This window comes from Rhipicephalus microplus, chromosome 10 (genome assembly GCF_043290135.1).
Source record: "Rhipicephalus microplus isolate Deutch F79 chromosome 10, USDA_Rmic, whole genome shotgun sequence".
In the NCBI taxonomy this organism is placed as follows: Eukaryota; Metazoa; Arthropoda; class Arachnida; order Ixodida; family Ixodidae; genus Rhipicephalus; species Rhipicephalus microplus.
The window spans coordinates 93547388-93574675 of NC_134709.1; the positions used below are offsets into that span (position 1 = coordinate 93547388).

Below are 27288 nucleotides of genomic sequence, written 5' to 3' on the forward strand. Positions count from 1 at the left end.
CTGGAAGGCAAAACTTCATCTCCCCCTGCACCATTTAAGCAGGGACTCTGATCCTTCCGTTTTCAAAACGGCATCATCGTAAAGACGAACTTTGCGCCCAATAACACTACATATCTTATTGTCGTTCCCAGCAACCTTCGAGAAGAAATTCTACACGCTTCCCACGACGAACCGACTGTGGACCTTGGATATGCGTGCACTCTTCGCCGAATCCAAGAGAAATTCTACTGGCCACGACTGCCCACCGACGTCGCGCGGTACGTAAAGACTTGCCGTGAATGCCAACGAAGAAAGAGGCCACCGACCAGGCCAGCCGGGCTGCTGAACCCCATACCACTCCCAGCAAAGCATTTCCAACAGATTGGAATGGACCCTCTCGGTCCCTTTCCGACATCAACTTCTGGCAATAGAATGATAATTGTAGCAACTGACTACCTCATACCGAAGCAAAAGCCTTGCCAAACGGAACAGCAGAGGAGGTCGCAAAGTTTTTTGTCAACTGCATCTTGTTGCGACACGGTGCCCCCGAGGTCCTCATCACTGACAGGGGAACAGCGTTCAGGGCAGAGCTAATGCAAGCTATCCTGCACCGCAGTCAAACCAGCCACCGGAAGACTACTGCGTATCATCCGCAGACAAACGGCCTCGTGGAACGGCTGAACAAAACTATCGCTGACATGCTTGCCATGTATGTCGATGTAGAACACAAAACCTGGAACAGCATCCTTCTATTCGTCGTTTTGCCTATAACACTGCAATACAAGAGACCACACGCATGACGCCTGTTAGCCTCGTCTACGGCAGAGAGGCAGCTACAACGTTGGACGCCATGCTCTCAGATGTCACAGAACAGAACCACAACGTTGCCACCTACCATCAACGTGCAGAACAAGCCCGACAACTTGCACGCCTGCGGATTAAGAAACAGCAGTCCATCGACGCTCGACGCTACAACTTACGCCGCCGCTATACGGAATACAAACCCGGTTACCGTATGTGGATTTGGACCCCCATTCGCCGCTGAGGACTCAGCGAAAAGTTGTGCCGTTATTTTGGACCTTACAAGGTCATACGTCGTGTTAGTGAACTGGACTATGAATTTGTCCCCAATGGCGCAACGACACCGCAACGGCGCCGCGCTAACCCAGAACTTGTGCATGTCATGCGCCTTAAACCCTTTTACACGCCGTAATAGACTTCACAGTTTGCAATGTCAACTGCGAATTTTGATCTTCCTTTTTGTTCTCGTGTGTTCTTATGACACTGTTCTCGATTTTCAATGTTCGCTCTTTTAAGCATCGGGCCAATGCTTATTTAAAAGGGGAGTAATGCCGCAATCACTTGCCATCCTTATCGCTTCGCTTGTGATGCACGTGGCTAGTGTGTATCTGCGCTCCATCATGAAGGCGTGATCCGTGAACTTATCTCCGTGCCGCGTTTTATCGGAAAACGCCTCTCGCCAATAAGCCGAGGGCAGCCGTGGGCGCCGGTGTAGTAGTTCGCCATCTGTACGGTGGTTCACTTGTTTCTTTCGGGCGCAGGTCAACCCAGTGAAATAAAAGATTGTTGCGGCTTGCTCCTGATCCTGTCGTGCACGTTCCTTCATCGTCGAGGCTGCGTGACAATATGTTTTTTCATCTGTTCTTGTGCTGTGGCATGCGCCGATATCGCTTTGCGATTGGCAAAGCCGAAATCGTCGCTCTTATAAATTTATTTGACGTGACAAACTACCTTGATTTCGTACTATGTCGAATAAATTGGCTATTTTTGTTATGGGAAGTGACGTTATGTCATATGACGTGACAACAACAACCGTTCACTTGTGATTGGCTTGACGCGAAAAGTGGTGTACAGTATTTGTAAGGTGGTAGCTGGGCCATACAAGTGCATGCCGAAAACAACAAAGCGCTTTTTACACGTTCTCAGAAAGAAATCATTCCTGTTCCCATATCATGTCTTTTCTGAAGAAAGAACACGACAGTCTGCGAAGGAGGGTGTGGTACGCCAGCAAGTAAAGATAGAAATGCATGTCATGGTTTTAGCGAGCCGAAAATGCGACATGCAGCAGACGACGGCGTTGCCGTCAAACGCGTCTTGCATGCGAGCCGAGAAGTGACCACAGCCAAGAGGTATTTGAGTAAACTACACAATTTCACCGTGGGCGCGTGCACTACCCGACGCACATGCTTCGTAGTAACCACGCTAACGCTGCCGTCGAAAAAAGCGGTAACAAGGTATTATGCGATGACCACTATGTGGTGAAATTCCCGTTACCTTTTTATGACACGCGTGCTGTAATTGGTTGTGGTCTTTGACGTCAACAGACGTATGAAATGCGCAATAGAGCATTTCTATTTGTCGTCTGCTTGAATTTTTAACTTTGAGGACTCATAACTACTTTTCTTGCACCCATTTTCATCATTCTTGTTTAATTCCTCTCAGAAACCATTACTTCACGCGTTCCAATGATAAATAAAGCTTTCCAAAAAATGTCAGAGCGCTGCTTTAAAGCGCGATGTTGGGACGTGATTCTATAGTCATTGCGAAAATAACGAAAATATGCAAGCGCATGGAAAAGTGCCACAGCGTACACAATCACTAGTTTTAACACATAAAATATTCATTTAGCTTACCAAAACGCGCAGCGCTCTTTACTCACTTACAGGGGCATTCAGTGTCCACTATAATTGTTTCGACCCCACTGTGGCTCTTTTGCGGTTCTGTATACTAATATATATTATGCATTTCAATCTAGTATACTTAATGAACTAGAAGCCTAGTAAATAATAGTACTGTATTATTTGTACTGGACGAGAGGCTTGCTTAGTATATTTCATGGTGCTCAATACAAAGAAATGAGCTGAGCTTTAAGTATGCTCTGAAGCAAGATTCACAGTATGACGCAAATTTTGGCAAGTTTATTCGGTAGGTGATGTAAACATTATCACGAAATTCATTTGTTTGTTCATTTTTAACACTTGCTTTGTAAACCAATACAGAGAGCATTGGGATTTATGCAGCTCTCTTTGTAAGATGGGATGCCCCAACGGCCACATAGGCTTTCATACGCTTTTTCACACTCTTCATTTTTTGATGTGACGCGTGAGCTCCATGCACGCTGTTCACACCTGCCACCTGCCAAAAAAAAACAAAAATACGAGTGAAAGTTCGACTTGTTATTTTTTAATAATTGGGAACGTTTCAGCACATCAACTCATTCGCAAAGTTATTGCTGCAGCTTGAAACCTTGGTTTCATATCTGTTATCATATTAGCGTGAACAACCCTCAATATGCTCTCATTGATAGCTACGAGGTGAAGTTTCAAAATCACCGAATAGCAGTTCAGTTTTTCAAATTACATGCTGAGCTGAGAGGGAAAAATATTGCTTTTCAAGAGTTTAGTTGCGATGGATAGTGGCCAAGAGTATCAGTTATATAGTATGAAATTGGCTAACTATTGACGATAAGCAAAACAACCGAAAATAAGACTGCTCTTATGAGATTTCTTAGGGCTAAAACGCGTACAGCAAGCCATTTTGACAGCCACACTTCTACTATATTGCGTTCAAAAAACTTCTGTAGAATTATCTATCAAATCTGTTAAATTAATGGGGTTCAGTATGTCTTGTTATTAACCTATATAGCGATATTGATTTTTATTTAAAAATATTGCGTTCACAACTGTCTAAAACTTCATTTCAACCGCTACAGAAGTTTCAGTTATAGCACGAGGATAGCCATGTATTTTTCTCTCAGCATGGGGTTCAACCAACCTATGTGTATCTGCATGTGCAGCTTCAGTATGCGTGCGTGTGTGTAAGAATTTGAGAAAACTTAACGATTCGAACCACCCTTGCAGAGGAGTACGTCTGAACACAATTACTCTTGAAACTAAAGTAATGTGAAACAGCCTCGTAAGAGAACAGTGCTTTGCGATAGGCGGTGAGACTCTGGGGGTTATGGAAGAATATGGCTACTCCAAATAGCTAGTAAGAGCGGAGCCAAACCTCGGGAGTGCAATAACTAGAAGAAAGAAAAAACCCCAGACCTACGCGGAAGACGCAGCACAGTCACAACGAAAGGTAGAAGAGCAGGCTTTTAGAGCCTTTTCTAAACACTCATTGCGAAACTGCTACCAGCATACTTACTGGGTACCCACTACGGTAGTAATACTAATAATGATTTCTGGGTTGTAGACAAGCATTCTCTATTCTATTTTTTGACATTCTTCTGAGAAGCGTTGTATCCGCTAAACACTTGTAAAGAATTTTGTGCCAACTGCTAATGCAGTGGCTGATGATGACAAATTATGCCTAAACTGGGTATGCACCAAAGTCAACAGATGAACAAGAACTGGATACCACTGGATAACCAGTGGTACACAAAACAGGTCGTCAGTGTATACTTTGATCAGTGAATTCTTGAGAGCGTTGGGTTTTTGTCAAAATGTGAATGTTCCAACGAGACATGATGCCATTCTGGATTTAATATGATGTAATGACCCAAATATTGTTTCCACTGTGTCGGTGATTCCTGGTATAAGGGACCATAAGGCCATTGTGGCCGATTTAAAGATAAAATACTGCCAAGTAGCACAGGCCATACTCCGACAAATTTTCCTGTATGAACAAGGTTACCATGATTCTGTTTCTGCAGAATTAGAGTCGTATTACCCAACATTCTTGCTTTTGGCAGAAAGTCGTTGCTCTTTAGCTCTGTGGTCTTATTTTCGTGATAAGCTACTTAACGAAGTTGAAGCTCATGTACCAAACAGAATGCAAAAGAAGAGAACAAAACAAAAGCCTTCGTTTAATAAAGACATTCGCAGGTTAATTAGGAAAGCACGAAGTTCGTACAGAAAATTTCGCGGTAGGAATACCACGTCTAATGAACAAGAGCTTAGGCATGCAAACCTGCCACTGAAATCGGCAATAAAAACAAGGAAGGATAGTTTTTTTGCCCAATTAAGCAATAGGTTAAAGCGAAGCAAGCCCGAAAGAGTTCTGGAAGTATGTGAAACAAACTAGAAGAGACGATATGAGTATTCCTGCTCTGACCGTGGAGGGTGACAGTTGTGCACCGATGAAGAAAAAGCTGAAGCTTTTAACAACTACTTCCAATCAGTTTTTACTCAAAGCACACCTGGCGATGTGGGGGCGCTTCCAGTCACGTGGCCTTCCATGAAAGACGTGGAGGTTGACACCACTGGTGTTGATTGCTTGTTACGGCAGATAGATACAATTAAAGCAGTTGGACCAGATGGTCTATCACCATTTGTTCTTAAAAACTGTCACAGCGTTATTGCAAAGTACGTATGCGTATTATATGAAATCACAATAAATACTGGAGCTGTCCCACATGACTAGAAAGTTGAAAACGTTATCCCGGTTCATAAATCAGGTGATAAAAATCTTGTCGAAAAAAGAGGCCCATCTCGCTAACAGCAATTTGCTGTAAGTTATTCGAGCATATCATATACAGTGAAACAGTTAAATACCTAGAGTCAATCAACTTCCTCACTCCATTTCGGCATGGTTTCAGAAATAGACGCTCATGCGTAACTCAACTTGCCGAATTTCAGCATTACATCGCACAATCTATAGACAGTGGCGCTTAGGTAAATGCAGTGTTCCTTGACTTCCAGAAAGCCTTCAATACCGTCCCACACAATCTGTTAAAATTTGCAATGCTCTTTGCAAACATAAACCCTAAAGTAATCAATTGGGTAAACAACTATCTAAACGATCGACAGCAGAACGTAGTGCTTAACGGCTCAAAATCATCTGCGGTAATCGTTACGTCCGGTGTACTACAGGGGAGCGTATTAGGACCTTTGCTTTTCCTGATTTATATTAATAGCATAGTTGACCGTATTACCTCTCCCATCAAGTTATTTTCAGCTGATTGTGTAGTGTTTAGAGTGATTAAATCGCACAAGGGTGCTGAAATCCTGCAGCATGATCTGTACCGAATATCAACGTGGTGCCAAAAATGGAAAATGAGTCTAAACTTCCGTAAATGTTCCTGTGTATCATTCACCAACCAGATTAGTAAACTAGACACAATATACGAAATAATTAATTCAATAATTAGCAATGAATCTTATTACAAGTATCTGGGCGTCTATTTTTCCGAAAATTTCAAGTGGAATAAACACATTGACATAACTGTGACCAAGGCAGGCCAGATGCTATACTTCATACGCAGAAATTTTAGGCAAGCTTCACAGACCGAGAAACAAACCCTTTATCTCATGTATTTAAGATCTATTCTAGATTATGCTTGCGTAATCTGGGATCCCTATCAGCAATACTTGATTGGCGCACTGGAAAAAGTTCAAAACCAAGCAGCCAGATTTGTTAGCAACAACTATAATTCCCCTGCAAGCATCACAGAAATGAAACGAGCATTGAAATAGGAGACACTGATGGTAAGGAAGCAGAAACTGAGGCTTAAATTTCTTCATTGTATATATTATAATGGAAATGCTATTAACCCTTTTGATTAATTGTTCACACCAACGTACGTCTCTAATCGTCAAGACAATTCACGAAAAATATTAGAATACCGCTACAAAACCCATCTTTCGGTAATTCTTTTTTCGTAAAAACAATACAGGAATGAAACCATCTACCAGGCGATCTCGTCAATAAGACTGATAATGAATCCTCTTTTTCTTCCTTCTGACAACGCCTACAATATCACTGTTACTAAGAATGGTTTGTTGTCTTGAAGCGTGTGGTTGTTTACTGTGACGTTGTTTTGCACACCAATATTCGAGTATCTTTTTTTCTTCTCTGAAAATATTTTGAGTGCTGTTGTAGTTGTTGTATCTATTGTTTCGATTGAAAACTATGTAGTCAAATTATTATGTGTACCTCCCCTACCTAATGCCTTACGGCGATGTAGATGAAATGTAAATAAATAAATAAAAAACTATAGCTTTTCTAATGGGTTTGAGCAATAGACGACCCACTCGTTACGATATTCAGATTTTGTGACACTTCGTTCTTCTTCAGCTGTTTTAAAATCCTTTACAACTCATACCGCCGCTATTCTTTTCCCGACATCAGTCCTGCGTAAGGCAAGTTTGCGAACAATTACCAAGTACCGATGGTCGCTCAGTGGTCAATAGGAAAAAAAAGATGTGGCTTGGTGGTTGAACACTGGCAGGAAAACACCAACTATTTTGTTCTAAATGGCGCAGATTTTCAGCACCCTGAGTTTCAGTGGTACAGCTCATGGTGTGCAACAAGATAATTTGAAGTGACATTTGCTAAATTACGAAGTAAGATTCCACCTTTAAGCTTTTATTTGTACAGACCTGGTTTCGCTTCTTGTGCTCATTGTCACTATTGTAAACAAACGGAAGCCATAGAGCACTTTTTCACAGAATGTCACAGGTATCAAAATTTAAGGCGAAAATTTCTAACACATGCTTTTCGAAAACACGAGCATGAGCTTTCTGAAACGGTAGTACTCTCCCCACAGGGGCTTTGGCACTACGTTATCGCAACAAAGACAGATATGAAGTGGTATATAACTATATAAAAGAATGCAAACGGCTACCATGCTAATGTTACATGTACATACTAATTACTTATTCTCGTCATTTGTCTATTTTATATATTCTTTACTATAGTTTATAATTTTTATCAATTCTATTTTTTATTTGTTCTTTAAACAACTCATATTAGCCTCTTAGCTCTTCGTTCATCTAAAAAAATTCATTTAGGCATCCCCCTCCCTTTTCTTTTTCCCCAAATCCCACTGCCCAGCGATTCAATTACGTTGTGTTTGAAAAACCATAAGCCTTTTAGTTAAGGTCCTGCCGCCCGGTTCTTGGCCGATCCCCCTTTGTGGGTGTGCGCCAGAGTATCAAGGATCATCATCATCATCATCATCATCATCATCATCATCATCATGGCTGATCCCCGTCGTGGGTCGAGCCATTCCTTTTGGGTCCGACCAAAAACCAACTGGTCTGGCACTCATTGGTGCTGGGTTCGAGCCCACTGTGTCCTCGGCACTAGGTTTTTTTTTCTTAATTTGCGATACTGGTTACGGACACCGGCAGTGGCGATGGCGGTGCACAACTATATATGTCCGGAGTTGTCGTTGGTGAGTTGCCGTCGACCAAAGGACGTACACACGGGGCGTGGTGGTCTAAAAAGCATAGACAGTCTGGACGCGTAAAAACGTGTTCATTCCTATTTAGAGGTGACAGCCAAACTGCCGTGGGAAGTGAGTTGAGACTAGCTTGTAACGAGCGGAAGAGAGGGGGGCTGCTGTATACCGTACGTCTGCAGGTACGGGGAACCACTTGGATGGTCAAGGCTCTCTCGGGAACGAAGGTACGTGCTTCTTGAATTCTGGACGGAACAGCCTTGTAAGCCCGCGATGAGCGCACAACTACGCAATTCACAGAAAGTTCATCTCATAACACTTCGCTGAAAGCAACAACCACCAAGCCTGCGCTGATTGTGCAGCACTATCACAGCGAAAGCAAAAACAGTGGTCTTTAAGAGCATTTCTTTAACCCTCTTTGGGTAGCTCCTACAAAGCACACTCGCAGGGTACCCGCTACGCCATCAATCATTGTACAGAAAACAGGCATTCACTATGCCATTGTCCGTCATTATTCGGCAACGCGTGGTATCCGCTATACACTTGCAATGAATTTTGTGCGAACTTTGTGTTTTATGCAGTGGCTGACGAGGATTAAAAATTACAGGTATGTGCCACTGTTAACAAGTAATGAAGAGCAAGCTTCTATAATTTCTTAGAGCATTCGATGATCCACTCTTTGCGCAGTTCGCTTTCTGTGACGCCTGTTCTTTTGCTGTTCTAAAATGGTTTATTACTCATATTAACGCGACTCCTTTCTAGACATCAAGCCTGCTGTTGTATTTTAGAACGCACAGGAACGATGCATCCGATGCCTTAACATTATCCTGTTTATTCGATGATCCCACGCGATGATCTCATTTTTATCGTCTGCCCCGCCGCGGTCTAGAGGCTAAGGTACTCTGCTGCTGACCCGCCGATCGCGGGTTTGAATCCCGGCGTTTCTGATGGAGGCGAAAATATTGTAGGTCCGTGTGCTCAGATTTGGGTGCACGTTAAAGAACCCCAGGTGGTCGAAATTTCCGGAGCCCTCCACTATGGCGTCTCTCATAACCATATGGTGCTTTTGGGACGTTAAACCACACGTATATATCAATTCTCATCGTCTTTCCTATATGCAGCGTTTCCCCACTGATAAAAAAAAACATCGTTTGCGTAGCACATAGTCCCTCAGCTTCGATGGAGTTTTTTTTTTCACTCGACGTTGGCGCCTCCGTGATGATTGACCAGACATTTTTTTTTTCTTTTTGCAGTAAGGGCGGTTTTGACTGCAGTGAAGATGGTTCGTTAGTTTGGGCTGCTTTCCCTTGTGACGTAGGTTGGCAGTCATCATGTCGTTCACTCGCGTGTGCACTACCCTAAAAAGGCTCGTCCGATGAGGGCGGATTCCTATCTCGAATTCCAGGCCGACATCTTGTCAGCTTCTTCGCAGCTTTTATGTGTACTGCTTGAAATCTGAAAGAGCACTATACGCGACTGTCTTCCAGAAGAATTGAGGCTGGCCCTCGTCGTTCAATGATTTTCTTCAGCTCCAAGAAGTTCGAAGACATTTTCCCGAGAACAGACGGCTTCCTCACTCGGACGTAGTCTCCGACGGCAAAGTTTCAGGTACGGGCTCCATGACGCTAGTAAGTGTGTAGTTTGGAAAAAGCTAGTTTTTGTTAGACACGCTGAGGCAGCCATTTTCTATCCTGCTGTGATTTCGCGAAATGAAGAATCCGGTTATCTAACAATGCTTAAGCGAGTTCGTGGCAGTCGTCCGTGCAGGAAAATGGCAGGTGCTATTCCCGTTGTGGCATGAAGTGTGCAGTAGTAGACGCCCAAATGGTCCGTCACGGCGACACAAATATCACGATGCTCGTATACTATCATCAGGACAACAGGCTTAAAAAGTCTGTGTAACCTTTCAAAAAGTCCGTTTGCCTGCAGGTGCTAAATAAAACAAAAGCAATGGCGTATGCCACGTTCCCGAATGAACGCCAATTCAGCTGAGCTGAATTGTGGTTCGTGATAAAAAACTACTTCATTTTGTGTGGCCATAACGAGCAAACACTTGTAACAGGATGTTTTTGGTCCATCGCGGGAAAAACTTGTCCCTAAAAAAAACTTATGGCTATTTCCTGGTCAATCAATAGGCGCCATCGCATAACGGCAATATGGGAGCTTGCTTAAAGGAGCCAATAATATCAATGATCATTTTCTGCCAAGGCTTGCCAGAGAAGTTACTGGCTGCGTTGGGGCTGCAGTAGGCCGTGCAGATTTGTCACATGACTGCTAAAAAAGACATGTTTTAACCAGTTCTTCTGCATGGGCATCCAGTCGAGACCACCACTACAACTCTCGCAGTCGACTTTTCGAACGGCTGATCCCCGGATCCGATTCATGTGCGACTTCCATCAAACGAAGAATAAAGCTGCTTGAAATTACGATCCTTTAACCACGGTAAATAACGTCGTGCACATTGGATAGCTCTGCAGCACATGAAATATGGCATTATCACCACTTCGAAATATAATTTTTCAGGCCCAGAGGACGAAACGAAGTCCAGGACTTTTGGGATTATCTTGTCAGATGCACTCACTGCTTGCAATTATGCCATGGTTTACGTCGCATAACGAAGCCAAACAATGTCATCGTCCGCGACCCGACCGGGTTCTCCAGGTAAAAGCAGTCGAGAGAGTCCATCAGCCACCACATTCTCACTTCCCTTGCGGCAGTCTACCGTGTGGTTGTAGCAAAGCAGCTGCGATGAACAGCGTGAACTGCACAATGGCCGACGTCCAACACCTTTAGTAGACAACAAGGTGACAAGGGCACTGTAGGCAGTTCGCAGAACGAAGGGGCGACCCCTAATGTACACGGGCTAATGTTCACCAGCCCAAACGCATGCTAAGGCTTCATGATTACCTGCAGAATATTTTTGTTCCTATAGGCTTAAGGTCCAGGACGCCAAGGCAACCGTCTCTAGAATTACCTTGCCTTCTTGTTGTAACACAGCGCCTAGCCCATATCCGGACGCATCGGTCACGACGATGATGGGAAGGTTAGAGTCAAAGAAATATACGACCTTTCAAGTTGTCACCAGTGATTTCAAACGGACGAAACTCTCTTCAGGAGCTGACGTCCAAGCAAATGATTCGTTGCCTCTAAGCAATGCCCGTAGATATTCCACAACTTCCCAAAAAATGGGGAACGAACTTGAAGTGAAATCACGCCAGGCCAATGTGGGAACAAAGTTCATTTATGCTTGAAGACTCCGGAGCTTCTTTCATCGCTCAAATAGATCATGCTAGTGGATGCACTCCTTTGCCATACACAACGTGTCCCATGAACGTCAGTTCTGTGACTTCAAAAACGCACTTCTGATTCAGTTTCAGGCCTGCCTAAGAAATTCGTTGCAAAACGTTGCGAATGTTTGCAAGACGGTCTTCTCCAGAACGACCATAGACGATAATGCCGTCTATGTATAAAAACTACACCTTAGCGCCCTTGCAGTATGAGATGCATCATTTTCTGAAACGCCGATGGGGCCAAAGCCAAGCCGAGGAATACTCTTTGGAAGCGAAAAGCCCATCGTGCTAATGAAAGCAGTCAGACCAAGACTCTCAGGGTCCAGTTCACGTTGATGGTAACCAGGCCTCAATTTCAGTTTTAAAAATCCCTTGGCGTCAGCTAAGCTGTGCAACAGCCCATCTGTCTGTGGTAGTGGGAAACTATCAATAACTATAGCTTTAGTGGACTCTCGCAGATCCACACACACTTGTATTGAGCCATCCTTTTTTCGAACTACCACTATAGAAGAAACTTACTAAGAGGCATCAAAGCACTCCAATGTCTCTAGAGCTTCGAGTTTCTGCAGCTCAACCGACATCTGCTCACGTAGGGTAAACGGCAGCTGTCATAACTTGCTGGCAACAGGTGCATGCTGAGCGCGGCGACTGAACCATTGTCGAGCCACAGTGGCCTTGACTGAACGCTTGAAATGGTCCGAAAGCAAGGCGATTGCAGATTCCTACGCGTGGTTTGTCAAGCCGGTGTCACCTGTACCCGAACAGCTGGGAAAAGTAGCGGTAGCAGAGCCAGACTATAAGTCAACTGACTTCAATGTGAAGATAGTCCGCTGCCTCTCAAGGCCAATACATGTGAGCAGGCCACCTTCCGGCATTTGGCTGGAAGATCTGACGCTTCAGAAGCTACCATGTACGTCTGAAAAGCCTGCATCCTCTGGTCCCATGGGAAAGCCGGATGGACAAGTGAAGGCAAGAAGGGTGATGGTGGTTGTAATCACGGAACGCTCATTGTAATGATACAGCATAAATCAGCAGGAACGCTGCTTTTGCATGGATTGAAACCTCGTCACCAATATGTTGTATTTAGAGCACACAGGAACGATACGTCCGATGTCTGGAGATCATCCTCCTCATTCAATGATCCCACGTTCTCATCCTCATTTTCTTTCCTATATACAACACCTGCTTAAAGTAAGTTAGCGATCGAGTTCCGATCACCAGTGTGTTGCTTGGGAAGGCGCATTGAACGGCTGTGTTCGAAAATTCCCTCTTCTAGCTACAAATCCGTCCTGCCACGTCTACCAACCGATAACGATATTTTGAATTCTGTTTTCCTTCATGCAAAATGGAGTGTTGGGCCGTATCATGCCCCAGACTTCCGTGACGCGCTGCTCGAAGTGATAACCAAAGCAGATATTACAAGAGTTGACCAGTATCAAATGAGTTACGCATAAATGGTTACGCGTGCAAGTATCACGACGAAACAACTCATCCCTTGTGGTGGGCTCGATGAAAAAGACTGAAATGCATGGTGCTAGATCCGAAAATGAAATATATTAGGCTGCAATTCTTTGGCTTCTACCTCGTCTTGAATAACGACGTGTTGAAGAGGCGTTCGATGCTTGCGGTGTGGTGATGTTCACTGAGAGAGAGAGGCATGGAGGTGTGCTGGGATGGAACAGTGGATGACAACAGGGACGTTGCCTTGGAGGTCAAAAATACTATCCCTATGAGCTCAATACTATACCTTATGTCTATCTAGGTCATAAATGTTTCCTACTTATGCCAGCAGGCCACTACTGTGTCTTAGTTTCAAGCGAGAGGGGCATGTCTTTCGACAATTCAAAACAGCAAGGTGCTTTCAGTGCCATTGATTTGGGCAATCGTTGAATGCCTGCGTGTTGACCTATGCTAACAAACCCCGTTCTGACCAAGACACATAAGAGCTGCATCTGGACCATCTTATGGCTGCTACTGAGGCAGTTGATGCAACAGGAGAAGCAGCGAAAGGAGCAGTAGGTGACTCAAAGAAGACTGAGTACATTTATTCATGTTGTAAAGGGGGTTTATTGAAGGACTGAGCAAGCGGGTGGTAGCTCTAAAGGAACGCAGGCGAACCCAGATGACGGTGCTTGATCGCCGATCTCGTGCCTTCTTCTTGTGCTGATGATAGCTGACCTGATGGTATCAACGTCTTTCTTATTCACTACAATTACCCCCGGCGAAAAAGTTGAAGCCATCCTGGCGATCTAACACGTGGGGACAAGCGAGTCAAAGTACGGCTTCAGACGGTTTACGTGAACGATATCACGTCCACGCCGACGACGGTCGCTCGGTGGCGTGAGGGGTTCAATGGCGTAGTTCACGGGTGAAGTACGCTCGACCACGCGGTAGGGACCATGATAATTGGAGAGTAGCTTGGGTGATACACCAGGGGCGCAGGGCGGTACATGAAGCCATACAAGTGCTCCAGGAACGAACGTCGGTGCAGAACGATGGTCGTCGTCACGGATCTCCTTCTGGCGCTGTTGGTCAGATGTAGTAAGCCGCTTGGCTAGCTTGCGGCACTCTTCTGCGTAACGAGCGGCTTCCGAGACAGGCTTGTATTCGGAGGGATCTGGTGAGTATGGGAGTAAAGTGTCGATGGTGTGTGATGGTTCGCGACCGTACAGGAGAAAAAATGGGGAAAACCCTGTAGTGACTTGCGTAGCGGTGTTATACGCGTATGTCACAAATGGGAGAACGAGGTCCCAGTTTGTTTGATCAAAAGCGACATGCGTAGCGAGCATGTCCCCCAGAGTACGATTAAACCGCTCAGTCAAGCCGTTCGTCTGTGGGTGGTAGGCTGTACTCTTCCGGTGAACCATATGGCACTGTTGAAGAAGTGCTTGTATTACATCGGAGAGGAAAACGCGCCCTCGGTCACTGAGAAGTTCTCGAGGAGGACCATGACGAAGCACAAAACGATTGAGTATGAAAGTTGCGACGTCTTGTGCTGTAGCTGTGGGGAGAGCAGCAGTTTCAGCGTACCGTGTTAGATGATCCACTGCCACGATAGCCCATCGGTTGCCTGCCGTTGTTAATGGTAGTGGTCCGTAGAGGTCAATTCCTACACGGTCGAATGGGCGGTCTGGGCATGGAAGTGGCTGCAATGAACCTGTTGCAGGATGTGGCGGGCTTTTCCGCCGCTGACATTCGTGGCAGCCGCGAATGAACTGGCGGACAAAGGTAAACATTCCGCGCCAGTAATACCTTTTTCGTAGGCGCTCGTAGGTCTTGAAAACACCGGCGTGAGCACATTGCGGGTCGGAATGAAACGACGCGCAGATGGTAGAGCGCAGCGTTCGGGGAATGACTAGTAGCCATTTCCTACCATCTGCTGAATAGTTGCACGGGTACAAGAGGCCATCCCGAATACTGAAGTGCGGAGCCTGGCGGCGCAGGGTTCGAGTGGTTGGAAGTGTCGGTGCCTCAGATAACGCGTCAAGAAGTGAAGCGATCCATGGGTCATTACGTTGTGCAGAAGAGATGGTGTCCTCGTCAAGCGCTGACAACGTGTTGTCCGAGGAAATAGATGCGATGTCCGGGGATAGGGGAGATCGTGACAGTGCATCAGCATCGGCATGCTTGTGGCCGGAACGATATACCACGCGAATGTCATATTCTTGAAGCCGAAGAGCCCAACGGGTAAGACGACCTGATGGGTCCTTAAGCGACGATAACCAGCATAATGCGTGGTGGTCCGTTACTACATCAAAAGCACGGCCATAAAGGTATGGGCGGAACTTGACAAGCGCCCAAACGATCGCCAAGCATTCCTTCTCGGTGACGCTGTAGTTTGATTCAGCCTTGGTAAGAGTTCTGCTGGCGTAGGCGACGACATACTCGGCGAATCCAGGCTTGCGTTGCGCGAGAACCGCACCGAGGCCGACACCACTGGCGTCGGTGTGGACCTCAGTTGCTGCCGTAGGATCGTAGTGACGCAGTATTGGTGGCGAAGTGAGGAGACGACGAAGGGTACAGAAGGCTTGGTCACACTCAGAAGACCATGCCGAAATATCAGTGGTGCTGCCTATAAGTTCGGTCAAAGGCGCAATGATAGAGGCGAAGTTGCGCACGAACCGGCGAAAGTAGGAGCATAACCCCACGAAGCTCCGTAACTGCTTCATAGTCGTTGGTTTGGGGAAGTCAGCGACAGCACGTAACTTAGCCGGGTCTGGAAGTATACCGTCCTTTGATACGACGTGCCCGAGAATCGTAAGTTGGCGAGCAGCGAAGTGACACTTCTTGAGGTTGAGTTGGAGCTGAGCATTCTTCAGGCACGTGAGGACGTGTTTGAGGCGCTCGAGATGTGTTCCAAAGTCTGGCGCAAAGACGACTATATCGTCGAGGTAGCAGAGACAGATTTGCCATTTCAAACCCCGAAGAACCGAGTCCATCATGCGCTCGAAGGTGGCAGGCGCATTGCAGAGGCCGAAGGGCATGACATTAAACTCATACAGACCGTCCGGTGTCACGAAGGCTGTTTTTAGTCGATCGGCATCGGCAAGGGGGACCTGCCAGTACCCTGAGCGCAAATCTAATGATGAAAAAAACTCGGCACCTTGTAAAGTATCAAGGGCATCGTCAATCCTGGGTAAAGGATACACGTCTTTTCGAGTGATCTTATTTAGGCGCCGGTAATCCACGCAGAAGCGAACGGAACCATCCTTTTTTTTAACGAGCACTACAGGTGATGCCCATGGACTTTGTGAAGGTTGAATGACGCCACGTTGCAGCATATCGTTCACCTGTTCGGTAATAACTTGGCGTTCCGTCACAGAAACACGGTATGGTCGCTGTCGTAGTGGCGCATGGGAGCCGGTATCGATGTAATGTAGAGTGGTAGAAGTGCGGCCAAGTGAAGGTTGAACAACATCGAAAGATTCGCGGTACTGGTACAGCAGTTGGAGGAGTTCAGATCGTTCAGATGGTGACAGTCCGTCTGCGATCGCCGAATCGAACACTTTTGAAGCCTGTAGATGAGAGTGGTTAAGAGCACTGACGGTGGCGAGGTCACTTTGGGATGATTCTTGCGGCACTGTAAAAATTTGTCCGTTATCAATGGGCTGTACGCATCCAAGAGACTCGCCTTTAAACAGTTTGATGGTATGCGGAAAGGGATTGGTAAGGCAGAGAGCACTGGCTCCATCAGAAATTGAGAGGGCTGAATAAGGGAGCAGAAGTGGTTTCCGACTTAGAAAGAGGCGTGATGGCTCGAAAAATGCTACTTCATCACGCATGCCGTCGGAGACCACAGGGAGCAAAACAGCTGTTGTCGGTGGAATGTCAGTGTTTTCTTGGACAACTAGCTTGTGCGCGGCTTGATTAGTGTGGTCGTAGGGCTGCTCGAAGAACGGAAGCAGTTCAAGTTCGGAACGGGCACAATCTATAACGGCACGATTACGGGATAGGAAATCCCAGCCAAGGATGACGTCATGAGAGCACGAGGAAAGGACGATAAACTCAACAATGTAGTGGTCCTCCACAATTTTGAGTCGGGCAGTGCAGGCGGCTATAGGTCGAACAGGTTCTCCATTTGCTGCACGTAAGAACATATCAAGCGGCGTGGTCACCTTTCGGAGCTTGCGGCAAAGTTTGGCGTCTATAACAGACACAGCGGCACCGGTATCCACAAGAGCGTATGCATGGGCGCCGTCTACAAAAACTTCGACGATATTTGACGGCAAGGTGCGAGGACTTGAACATTTCGATAGCGCAGTTCTTGCCCCTTGAACTGCGACGGCTAGTTTCCCTCATTTTGAGGGGCTGGTCGTGGACGCATGGGTGACAAGGAGCGTCGATTTGGTGAAGGTGAGCGACGAGACGAAGTTGCCGGATAGTCACGGGAAGACGTGTTTGACTGACGATCCGAACTTTCATAACCAAAAGGTGGTCGGTCCATGTAATTGCTTCGTGGTCGGACGTCTGTGTAGGCGGGCACGCGACGACGGCAGTATCGGGAGATGTGGCCAGGTCCGCCGCACGCAAAACAAATCGGCCGGTTATCGCGCGTTCGCCAGGCATTTGTAGCAAGGGGCGCCGCCCACGCGGCATACGGCTGAGTCGAGGCTGTGGTAGCGAGGGGAGGAGCCCATGCGACGGAAGACTGAGTAGGAGCGGTGACATGCGGCAGTCCATTGAACGGCGAGGGCTGGTGTGGCTGCTGCCTCTTTACTGCGTCAGCATAAGTAAGAGGCGCGGCGACGACTTGCTGCTGAAAGGGCACTGGCATAGCCTCGGCAATCTGGTCCTGAAGTGCATGTCGGAGCATGGGAGCTAACGGTGTCGGTGGTTGCTCTTGCTGCTGCTGCGGGAGCTCTTGGCGCTGACAAAACGGCAGGAGGGAAAGCTGACGTGCGACCTCCTCACGCACAAAGTCTTTCATTTGTGCTAGAAGGCGGGAGTGGTCAGGTACGACGTCCAGTGCAGCGAGTGGTTGGTTAGGCTGAAATGGACGACGGGTGAGAGCTCGTTGCCGTCGCAATTCGTCGTAGTTCTGGCACAGAGTTACCACTTCAGACACCGTGCCAGGAGACTTCGCCAGGAGCATTTGAAAGACGTCGTCATCAACACCTTTCATAATGTGCTGGATCTTGGCACTTTCGCTCATTGCGGCATCGACGCGCTTGCAGAGATCGAGTATATCTTCGATGTAGGCGGTAAACGTTTCGCCAGGTTCTTGTGCCCGTGAGCGCAGGCGTTGTTCGGCGCGCAACTTCCGCACGGCAGGGCGACCGAAAACCGAGGATATTGCCTGCTTGAAAGTGGCCCAGTTCTCAAACTCGGATTCGTGGTTTGTATACCACAGTTTCGCCACATTAGCCAAGTAAAAGTTGACGGTGCTCAATTTAGCAGCGTCATCCCACCTGTTTGGTCCACTGACTTTTTCGTAGGACGACAGCCAGTCCTCGACGTCCTGGTCTTCGGCGCCCGAAAAGATCGGGGGGTCTCGCTGGTGAACCGGGCCGGGGCAAGTAGGAGCCGCGAGAGGTGCTGTCTGTTGGGCAGCGCCAACTTGCATGGTCGACGGAAGCGTGCGGGATCGGAGTTCCAGGGTGTAGGTGATGCAGTTACCCAGCACCTCCACCAAATGTAAAGGGGGTTTATTGAAGGACTGAGCAAGCGGGTGGTAGCTCTAAAGGAACGCAGGCGAGCCCAGATGACGGTGCTTGATCGCCGATCTCGTGCCTTCTTCTTGTGCTGATGATAGCTGACCTGATGGTATCAACGTCTTTCTTATTCACTACAATGTGGACAACCTTAAGCACTAAGCACGCACGACAACATCGCTTATGACACTAGTGAAAGCACGAATAAAAGCAATGCTGCAGGATAACATCACCCAGAAAACCTTTAAGCCAAGCGTCCCAATAACGACGAACAAGAAACAATTTATAGCAATCGAGCAAGGAATCGTCTGGCACCTACCAGCGATGAAGCAGCAACGAGTAGACTGAGCAAGTGTGTTCATGTGATCCACGTGTCGCCTCTTTTGGGGACCGAGGGACGTGTCGCCTATGCTAGTGACCTCATGAAAGTTCTCCTAAGGAGTGCGAAAGAGGTAGAGCCACAGGTTGCCCTGTGGCTAAATACGACATACAAAATTTTTAAGAAAGCAAAATGTCTACCGCGCTAACCTTTCTCATGTGTGTAGCCACACTCAACGTAAGTGATTGGAAAATTGTAAGACGTCAGTGGCAGCTGCGCCTCGTGCTTGAGCACTAACAAAATCATGCAGCTGCAGTGCAACAGACTAAGCTTTCGGCTGCTCGTGACTGATCTTGCACTAGAAGTTTTTTAGATTATATTTTATACATGAGCTGAGCCCGCAGAGGTTCCGCTGCATGATTTTTATTAGTTTGTAAGCGGTTGAATCATACTTTGACATCGCTATATGCTGATGGGGAAGCACGCCTAATTTGTTGTGACTTTTTATTCCCATATTTGGAGGTTTATTTGTTTCTATTCTCCCTCCAAAGTAAATAGCAGGAATGCTTTTTTTTTCCTGTCTTAGATCATGCTGCTAATCACTGTCAGTACTTTCATAAGTGTTTGGTGCATTATTAATGTTTGTTACACTAGAGATCAGTATCATTCAACGAATCGTTGATTATGCAAGTGCAGCTTAACTGAATAAATTAGGGTATTACCACAATTTAGTACATGGAGGAAGTGCATGCACCTACCTCAGTCATGTTTACGCACTTTCAGGGTGTCTCTGTTGTTCGGCTCGACCGTGTGTATGTGTACAACGGCCCATCATCTCACGTTCATAAATGTGCTGTAAAGCCTATATTTTTTTACAGACCATTGCTTAGTCATGATTTCTTGGGGTCCAAAGTATTTTCGTAAGGTCTCTCTAAACTGGGACCAATGGAAGCTTAACGTACACTTGTTGCGCAATGATTGTGTTGAAAAAATAGTCGGAGAACTCGTACAAAATCTAATAGTACAGTGTCGACAGCTACCAATCTTCGCTCAATGGGAAAAGTTCAAAAGAAATGTTGAGTATCAGGCGAATAATATTTCATGTGAACTAGCTCAAAGAAAAAGGGCTCAAAAACGCTATTTTTATTATGTACTTCTTAAGCTCGATACTTTTGATAGCCAACAGCCGGGATTCTAGGTGGATGAGATAATAGTGGTTCGATCCCAGATATAGAAACACGATACAGATGTATACAAGGGAGCAATAATTTGTTCCCGTGTTACTCATTTCATTGAAGAGGATCCCGCTAAGAAAGCTCTCGGGGCTGAAAAGAGATAGGCAATTTTAACCGGGTACTGCAAATTGAGTCACGGGTTACTCTTTGCACAGAGACGTGTGAAATAAGCGGCGCGTTTGAAAAATATTTTAGGTTTGTTAGCCATGGCTCAGTTTCTTGGAAAATTTTGATGACAAAGCTGACCACTTCATTGCCCTTGTGCTCCACTTGGAAGAAGACGACAGACTCACTGATGATGGGCTTATAACCAGGAAAGTAATTTAATTTGCAATGACAACGTTGCAGAAGAACAAAACTCTTGACCCAGATGGGCTTAGTGGCGAATTACATAGCATTTCAGGAACTTGTGATACCGTTCCTTGAACAACCTATTTAAAGAAGCTTATAAAACTGTTGAGCTTCCTCCTTCTTTTTATTAGGGCCATACAACATTAATCCCACGAAGTTCAGATTCAGAAGCATAAGAGGTTTAAAAAATATCGCCCTATACTGTAGTGCGGCGTTGACTACAAAATATTTGCGAAATTGCTGAATAATTGATTACAGACTGATCACTAAATGTTCAGGTGACCACTAAGCATTTCAACGTGGAATTCAACGTCGCTCTATAAAACAAACATCCATATAGCACGACCAGTCCGTGGTTGTATTGATGGTAGCATGGACCAAGTAGCCCTGCTTTAAATAGACCTTGCTAAAGCATTTGATAAGGTACAGCATGCCTTTTTGTTCCAACTTCTAAGACGCTACCCTTTGATGATGTAGTTTAATGCAGTATTTCACTGTGTTATAAGTGGTGCACAACGAGGCTTATTGTAAACTGCACACTTTTCAATATAATAGAGGTAAATACATCTCTATATACGCCAGGAATTTGAGCTCTTCTTTTGCTCTTTGCCATTTATCTGTAACCATGATGTTTAACTGCGCTTCTAAATTTTAGCAAAAGAGGATACCAGTATGGTGATGAAGAATTCGAAGTTTAGCTTATGCGGATGATATTGCCTTTTTTCGCATTGATAAACCCAGCGTTCAGGAGGCAGTCAACACTACTTTACGTTGTTGTGAAGTTGCTGCCGCCAACATAAACTTCCAAAAAAGGTAGAGGATTCTGGCTAGGCATGTGGGCCAAAACTCCTTCAGTCTTTTCACGTATTCACTGGAATGCGACTCCTATGTGGTACCTTGGTATGCCTCTCGATGACTCTAGTAACAGCGGCCCACATTAGATCACTGCGATAGCTACGACCCACCGAAAGGTGGATACAAGGCACGGACGAGAGATTTCCATTTTCGCAAGAGCGAAAGCACGTAACATATTCCCTTCGTCAAAGCTTGTTTATGTTCTGCAGCTGTTGCACTGCTCCCGTGTGAACATTCAAGCCTTTCATAGAATATTTGCCTGTTGTATTTGAAGCTGCTCTTGGAAACCCATGAGAAAAGACAACCTTTTCCTTCCAATTCAAAGGGTGGCGTAGGCCTGGTGGATTTGTTTGTGCGACAGTTGGTGTTGCGATTCCTTTACCTCAAGTATATTTGCCACCCCTTTCTTTTACCAGTCCTTTGCAACCGTCTTTGTTAGCACCTTTATTCATTATGTCACAACAGATGTTCCTAAGATATCGCTGTTGTGGGGGATTCCTAAAAGACATTGTAGATACTGTCAATTTTCGAAAGCCAGATTTAATTTACACTATTTGTATAATATCGACAGCACCAAATTAACTGCTGCACTTGCGAATAAGCTTATGCGTGAACCCATTTGTGGAATGTCATATTCGCTTTTTGTCTTGTCACGATGTACTAATTTGTGTACGTATTCTTCTACAAAATAGTTTTGTTTAAACTGCACCCTTGTACTCAGCCAGTGAAAACGTAGCAGAATGAAAGATCGATATATGTGCTCCTGGACAGTAACCAACCTCAGACGATGGAGCATTATTTTATTGTTTGTCTCAAATGATCCCATTTTTTTACATTCTAAAAGAACAATGAGAAAAGAACTGCCAATCACAATGCGCGGTATTACGTTCTTCCCTTTCGAAAAGAACCACACCGATAATATATCATGATTGATATATATGTGGGGTTTAACGTCCCAGAACCACCATATGATTAAGAGACGCCGTAGTGAAGGGCTCCGGAAATTTTGACCACCTGGGGTTCTTTAACGTGCACCCAAATCTGAGCACACGGGCCTACAACATTTCCACCTACATCGGAAATGCAGCCGCCGCAGCCGGGATTCGATCCCGCAACCTGCGGGTCAGCAGCCGAGTACCTTAGCCACTAGACCACCGTGGCGGGGCACCGATAATACTTCATGTGACCTGTTTTTAATGTTGGAAATTCATTCACTGTGAGAAAGTCGCACAATTGATAAACACGCCGAGCCACCACGGTAGACGAGATCTCTGTCCCGAGAATCATCTGCTCATGGGCACAGTGTTGTTGAGACTTTTGACCGCGTTCCGGAGTGGGTTCCCCTTCTGTACGCTTGTTTGTGTTTGCCTCTCTTCTGATGACAATGTTGTGCGTAGTGCACAATTACCGGTGATGATTCCATGCATTAAAGAAAAAAAGCACTGGCGTGGCTCAGTGGTAGAATATTGAACTAGCGCGCAGTGGCCTTGGATTTGAAGCCCCCTACATCCTTGGGGCTCTTATTTGAGATTTTTTCGCCTATTTCATGCGATAGTCGCTACGCACACCGGCGGTGGACAACTACGGCACTGCGCGTGACCCGTGTTGTGATCTCATAACAACTTTCGCTGGAAAAATATCCGGCTTCGGTTTCTACTGAATGACAAGTACACGAGAAATTTATTCTCACACTGCTTGGTATGTGCATTTACACTTTCAATGGTGGAGAACTTACAGCTGCTATTATATTTGTTTACTTTAGCAACATAATACGCCATGTTTCTTCTAGAAGAACTTCAGACTGGTATTATAGGTGTTTTATTTTAACACAACATAAATTTCAATATTTCCAAATAAAACAAATCAATATAATCATGTCATAATGTTCACACATAATAAAAGTGATTTTGTTGCGTCCAGGCGTTTTTTTTCCAACATACCGCTATATTATGTTGAATTGTAACAAATAAAGAAAAAAACACATTAACTATGCTCTTACCTGGGTTGGTAAAAATGGCGCACTTTTCCGTCGTTGACCAAAACTTGAGCGTGTATGCTACTTTAGGACCTGTAAAAGCCAACATGTGCACTGTACACAAAGAACTATATGAAGTCAACGGGATATAAATGGATATTAAAAATAATCTCTTGATAAATGAATGCACTGATATAACCAAAAATACTTGTTTTTCTACTACCGAATAGGAATTGTGACATTTTTTGGATGTATAACGCACATGTAGGCAAAACGTTTTGCAGTAAACTGATATCAGGGCTAGTTGATATGTTATATTGCTATAGGTACATTATATTAGTTGATATGTTCAATATTTATCTCTATGTTCTGGGGTGCTAACGAAAGTTAAAATATGGAGTTGTGTGCCTAATCCAACAGCTGTTTCTCACCAAAAAAATCTCACAGGGGCGCCTGCGCAAGTAGGCGTTTGGTGTGTAGCGACACCACGGACCCGAGCTAACGGGGGAGTTTCGACTCCCTCACACGCATAGCCGTGCGTGGCTTTGCCGTGTTCGGGGAAAAGGGGATCCTGGGGGTTGAGCCAAGGCTGCGTGATTGGACCTTTAAGGCCCCCCGGCAGAGGCAACACACCCCTTTGGCCCCGCCTTCACGTAGACGGCACCCCTGGGCTGACCCACCCCGGGGAAATCGGTAGTCGCCTTTTCCTATTTCTCTCTCTCTCTACATCTTAGCCTTTTCTCGTCTTTAAATCTATCCTGTCTTCTTCGCTCCTCCATTTACTTCCGATATTTCCTGGCGGCGAGGGTTAACCCTGTGCAGTTACCCAACCTTGGGTAGTTATATTCAGTTATAGCAGCGATGCATGGCTGGCCTCTCCAAGTGTTCAATAGTCAACCTTGTAGCGTCCCCATGTTGGGCTCGGTGGTGGGTGGCCACCATCGCCGCCGAACTTTATTGTATTTTATGGCAAAATCTTTCCCCCCCCCCTTCTTGATCGCTCCCTAAAAAGGTGGCACACCGAAGATACTTTCCTGCCTAACACACCAAAGCCGACATTTCCAAAGTACCATGTAATCCACAGTCAAAACGAAAAGAAGACAGTCCGAGCTATTTCACCTTTCCTCGTTTCCAAAACTCTCACAGAAGCAATAGTCCCAGGTTACAAAGTAACAAAGATGGGAAGTGGCGATTTTCTTCTGGAGGTTCGTGAAAAAGCTCAGTATGAAAAGCTGTCTAAGCTTGTAGCCTTTGGTGAAACCCCTGTTTCGGTGGGCCCACACAGCTCCATGAACACTGTCCGTGGCGTAATTTCAGATGATGATCTTACTGAGCATTCTGAAAGTGAGCTGCTCGAAGGCTGGCAGGACCAGAACGTGGTCAAAGTCCAACGAATAACAATAAGACGCAACAACAAACTGACCCCTACAAAGCACGTAATAATTACCTTCGGAACAAGTGACCTACCAGAATCAATCGAAACCGGCTATTGTAAGCTTCGTGTAAGACCATACATTCCCAACCCTCGTCGATGTTTCAAGTGCCAACGTTTCGGTCATGAATCGCAGAGTTGCAGAGGGCGTGCCACTTGTGCAAAGTGCGCATTCATTCAACACATATCAGACAACTGCACCTCAGAAACAACTCATTGTTCGAACTGTGAAGGAGACCACGCTGCCTACTCACGATCATGCCCCGCATGGAAAAAAGAGAAACAAATAGTAGAACTTCTGGGTAAATTCAATCTCACATTCCAAGCAGCGCGCCAACGCTTCGCAATACACAACCCATTTTATCCCTCCTTTGCAGATGTGACGCGCCGGGGCGCCGCGCCACATGCCTCAGCACCCGCGAATGTCACACAGTGTGTGGCCGCGGTCGTGCAGCCAGCGCCCCCGGCTGGAGCAGCCTGTACTGCTCCGCCACCTGACAAACAGGGCCGGCAGACCCTAGTGTCTGCAGAACCTCGGACCACTGCAGGCCCAGTCAGGTCCGAAAGTTCAGTGAATGTGTCTGCCCAGCAGGCACCATCCACCACCTCACAAGAGGTGATGGATACAAGTCCCACTCCTCCGGCGCCTCAGACGCCGAAGGATAGGCGCAACTCCTTGGAGCGCGCCAAAAAAGAAAAACCTCGAATCACAGGGCCCTGAAAAGGCCCTGTAAACTAACGCAACACCTCTGTATGCACAGCACCACACTAAATTGAAATGACACAAATACTACAGTGGAACGTCAGAGGACTGTTGAGAAACCTCGACGATATCCAGGAACTTTAACACAAACATACACCTAAGGTGCTGTGCGTACAAGAGACACACCTGAAACCGAAACACACCAACTTTTTACGTCACTACGTTATTTTTCGGAAAGACCGGAATGATGCCATTGTGCCATCCGGTGGTGTTGCCATTATAGTCAATCAAGGGATTGCATGCACACACCTAACACTACAAACATCCCTTGAGGCGGTGGCTGTTCGAGCAGTTCTATTGAATAAGCTCGTCCCCATCTGCTCTCTCGGCATACCTCCACAACACCGTCTTGAAAAGCATGAATTCGTGTCCCTCATAGATGAACTTCCAGAACCTTATATTCTCCTGGGAGATTTCAATGCTCATAGCAATCTGTGGGGTGACTCTCGCTGCGATGCTCGAGGTCGCCTGATTGAACAGCTTCTTTTTTCTTGCGGTGCATGCCTGCTGAATCGGAAAGCGCCAACATACTACAACATTGCTAACAATACGTACTCAGCAATAGACCTCAACATAATATCCCCATCACTCGTGCCTCTACTTAAATGGGAAGTTATTAATGATCCATATGGTAGGGACCATTTTTCTATCGTTATCAGCTCATCAATAACAAATACATGTCCTGCACAAGTTCCCAAATGGCTCACTGACAAAGCCGATTGGGAAAAGTTTCAAAAAATGACTTTATTATCTTGGACTGACATGGCGGCATTGAGCATAGAGAATGCTGTATGCTACTTTACAGCTTTCTTGGTTGATGCAGCAACAAAATGTATTCCCCAAACATGTGGACCGTCAAGCAAACGACGAGTTTAATGGTGGAATAATGAGTGCCGTGATGCTCGAAAAAACAAAATAAGGCATGGAGGTTGCTTAGAGACTCGCCTACAGCCGAGAATCTTGTAAACTTTAAGAACGTCAAGTCGCAAGCAAGGAGGACGCGCCAACAGGCGAGAAGAGAAAGTTGGCACAAATTTTATCGGGCATTAACTCATACACAGATGAGTCGAGAGTCTGGAGCATGGTTGGTAAGGTGGCAGGACGAGAAGCACATTCGCTTCCTCTAGTGAACACACAAGGGGAGAGTTTGGAAGACCAGGCAAACACTCTCAGAGCGCACTTTGAACAGGTCTTCAGCTCAACAAACTATAGTGAAGCGTTCCGAGGATACAAAACCGCAATAGAAAAACAGGTATTAGAGCGCATGCCCAGAACACATGTGGCATACAACGAACATTTCTGTTTCGCTGAACTGCAGGCCTTACTTGCCTGCTGCAATAAATCTGCCCCAGGCCCGGACCGTGTGGCATATGAAATGTTAAAACACCTGCCCACTGAAACCCAGAAAGCTCTCCTCTCCCTTTTTAATGCGATATGGTCTTCTGGCGAGCTACCCTCAGCCTTGAAGGAAGCTATAATTATCCCAATTCTAAAACAAGGCAAGGACCCAGCCTCAGTTTCCAGCTACAGGCCAATAGCATTAACCAGCTGTATTTGCAAAGTCTTTGAAAAAATGATTAACAGGCGCCTGATGCACTTCCTTGAAATTAGTGGCTTTCTTGACCCATACCAGTGTAGGTTTCGAGAGGCTCGGTCCCCCACTGACCACCTTGTTCGTATCGAAGCACCAATTCGCGACGCTTTTGTTCATAAGCAATTTTTTCTTTCTGTGTTCCTCGAAAAGGAAAAGGCATATGACACTACATGGCGCTTCAGCATATTGTGAGAC

The 27288-nt window shown here is 45.9% G+C and overlaps 1 protein-coding gene across 1 annotated transcript in view; it reads right to left on the reverse strand.

The window, feature by feature from the left end:
• Positions 1–2898: 2898 nt before the first annotated feature.
• LOC142774796 (uncharacterized) overlaps positions 2899–27288 on the reverse strand; it is a 140612-nt gene continuing 116222 nt past the window's right edge. Inside the window, exons 4-5 of the mRNA XM_075875881.1 lie at positions 23329–23397; positions 2899–3135 (exon numbers count right to left, since the gene is read on the reverse strand). Coding sequence (XP_075731996.1) covers positions 2972–3135; positions 23329–23397 — 233 coding nt within the window. The 3' untranslated portion in view covers positions 2899–2971. The remainder of the gene's footprint in view (positions 3136–23328; positions 23398–27288) is intronic.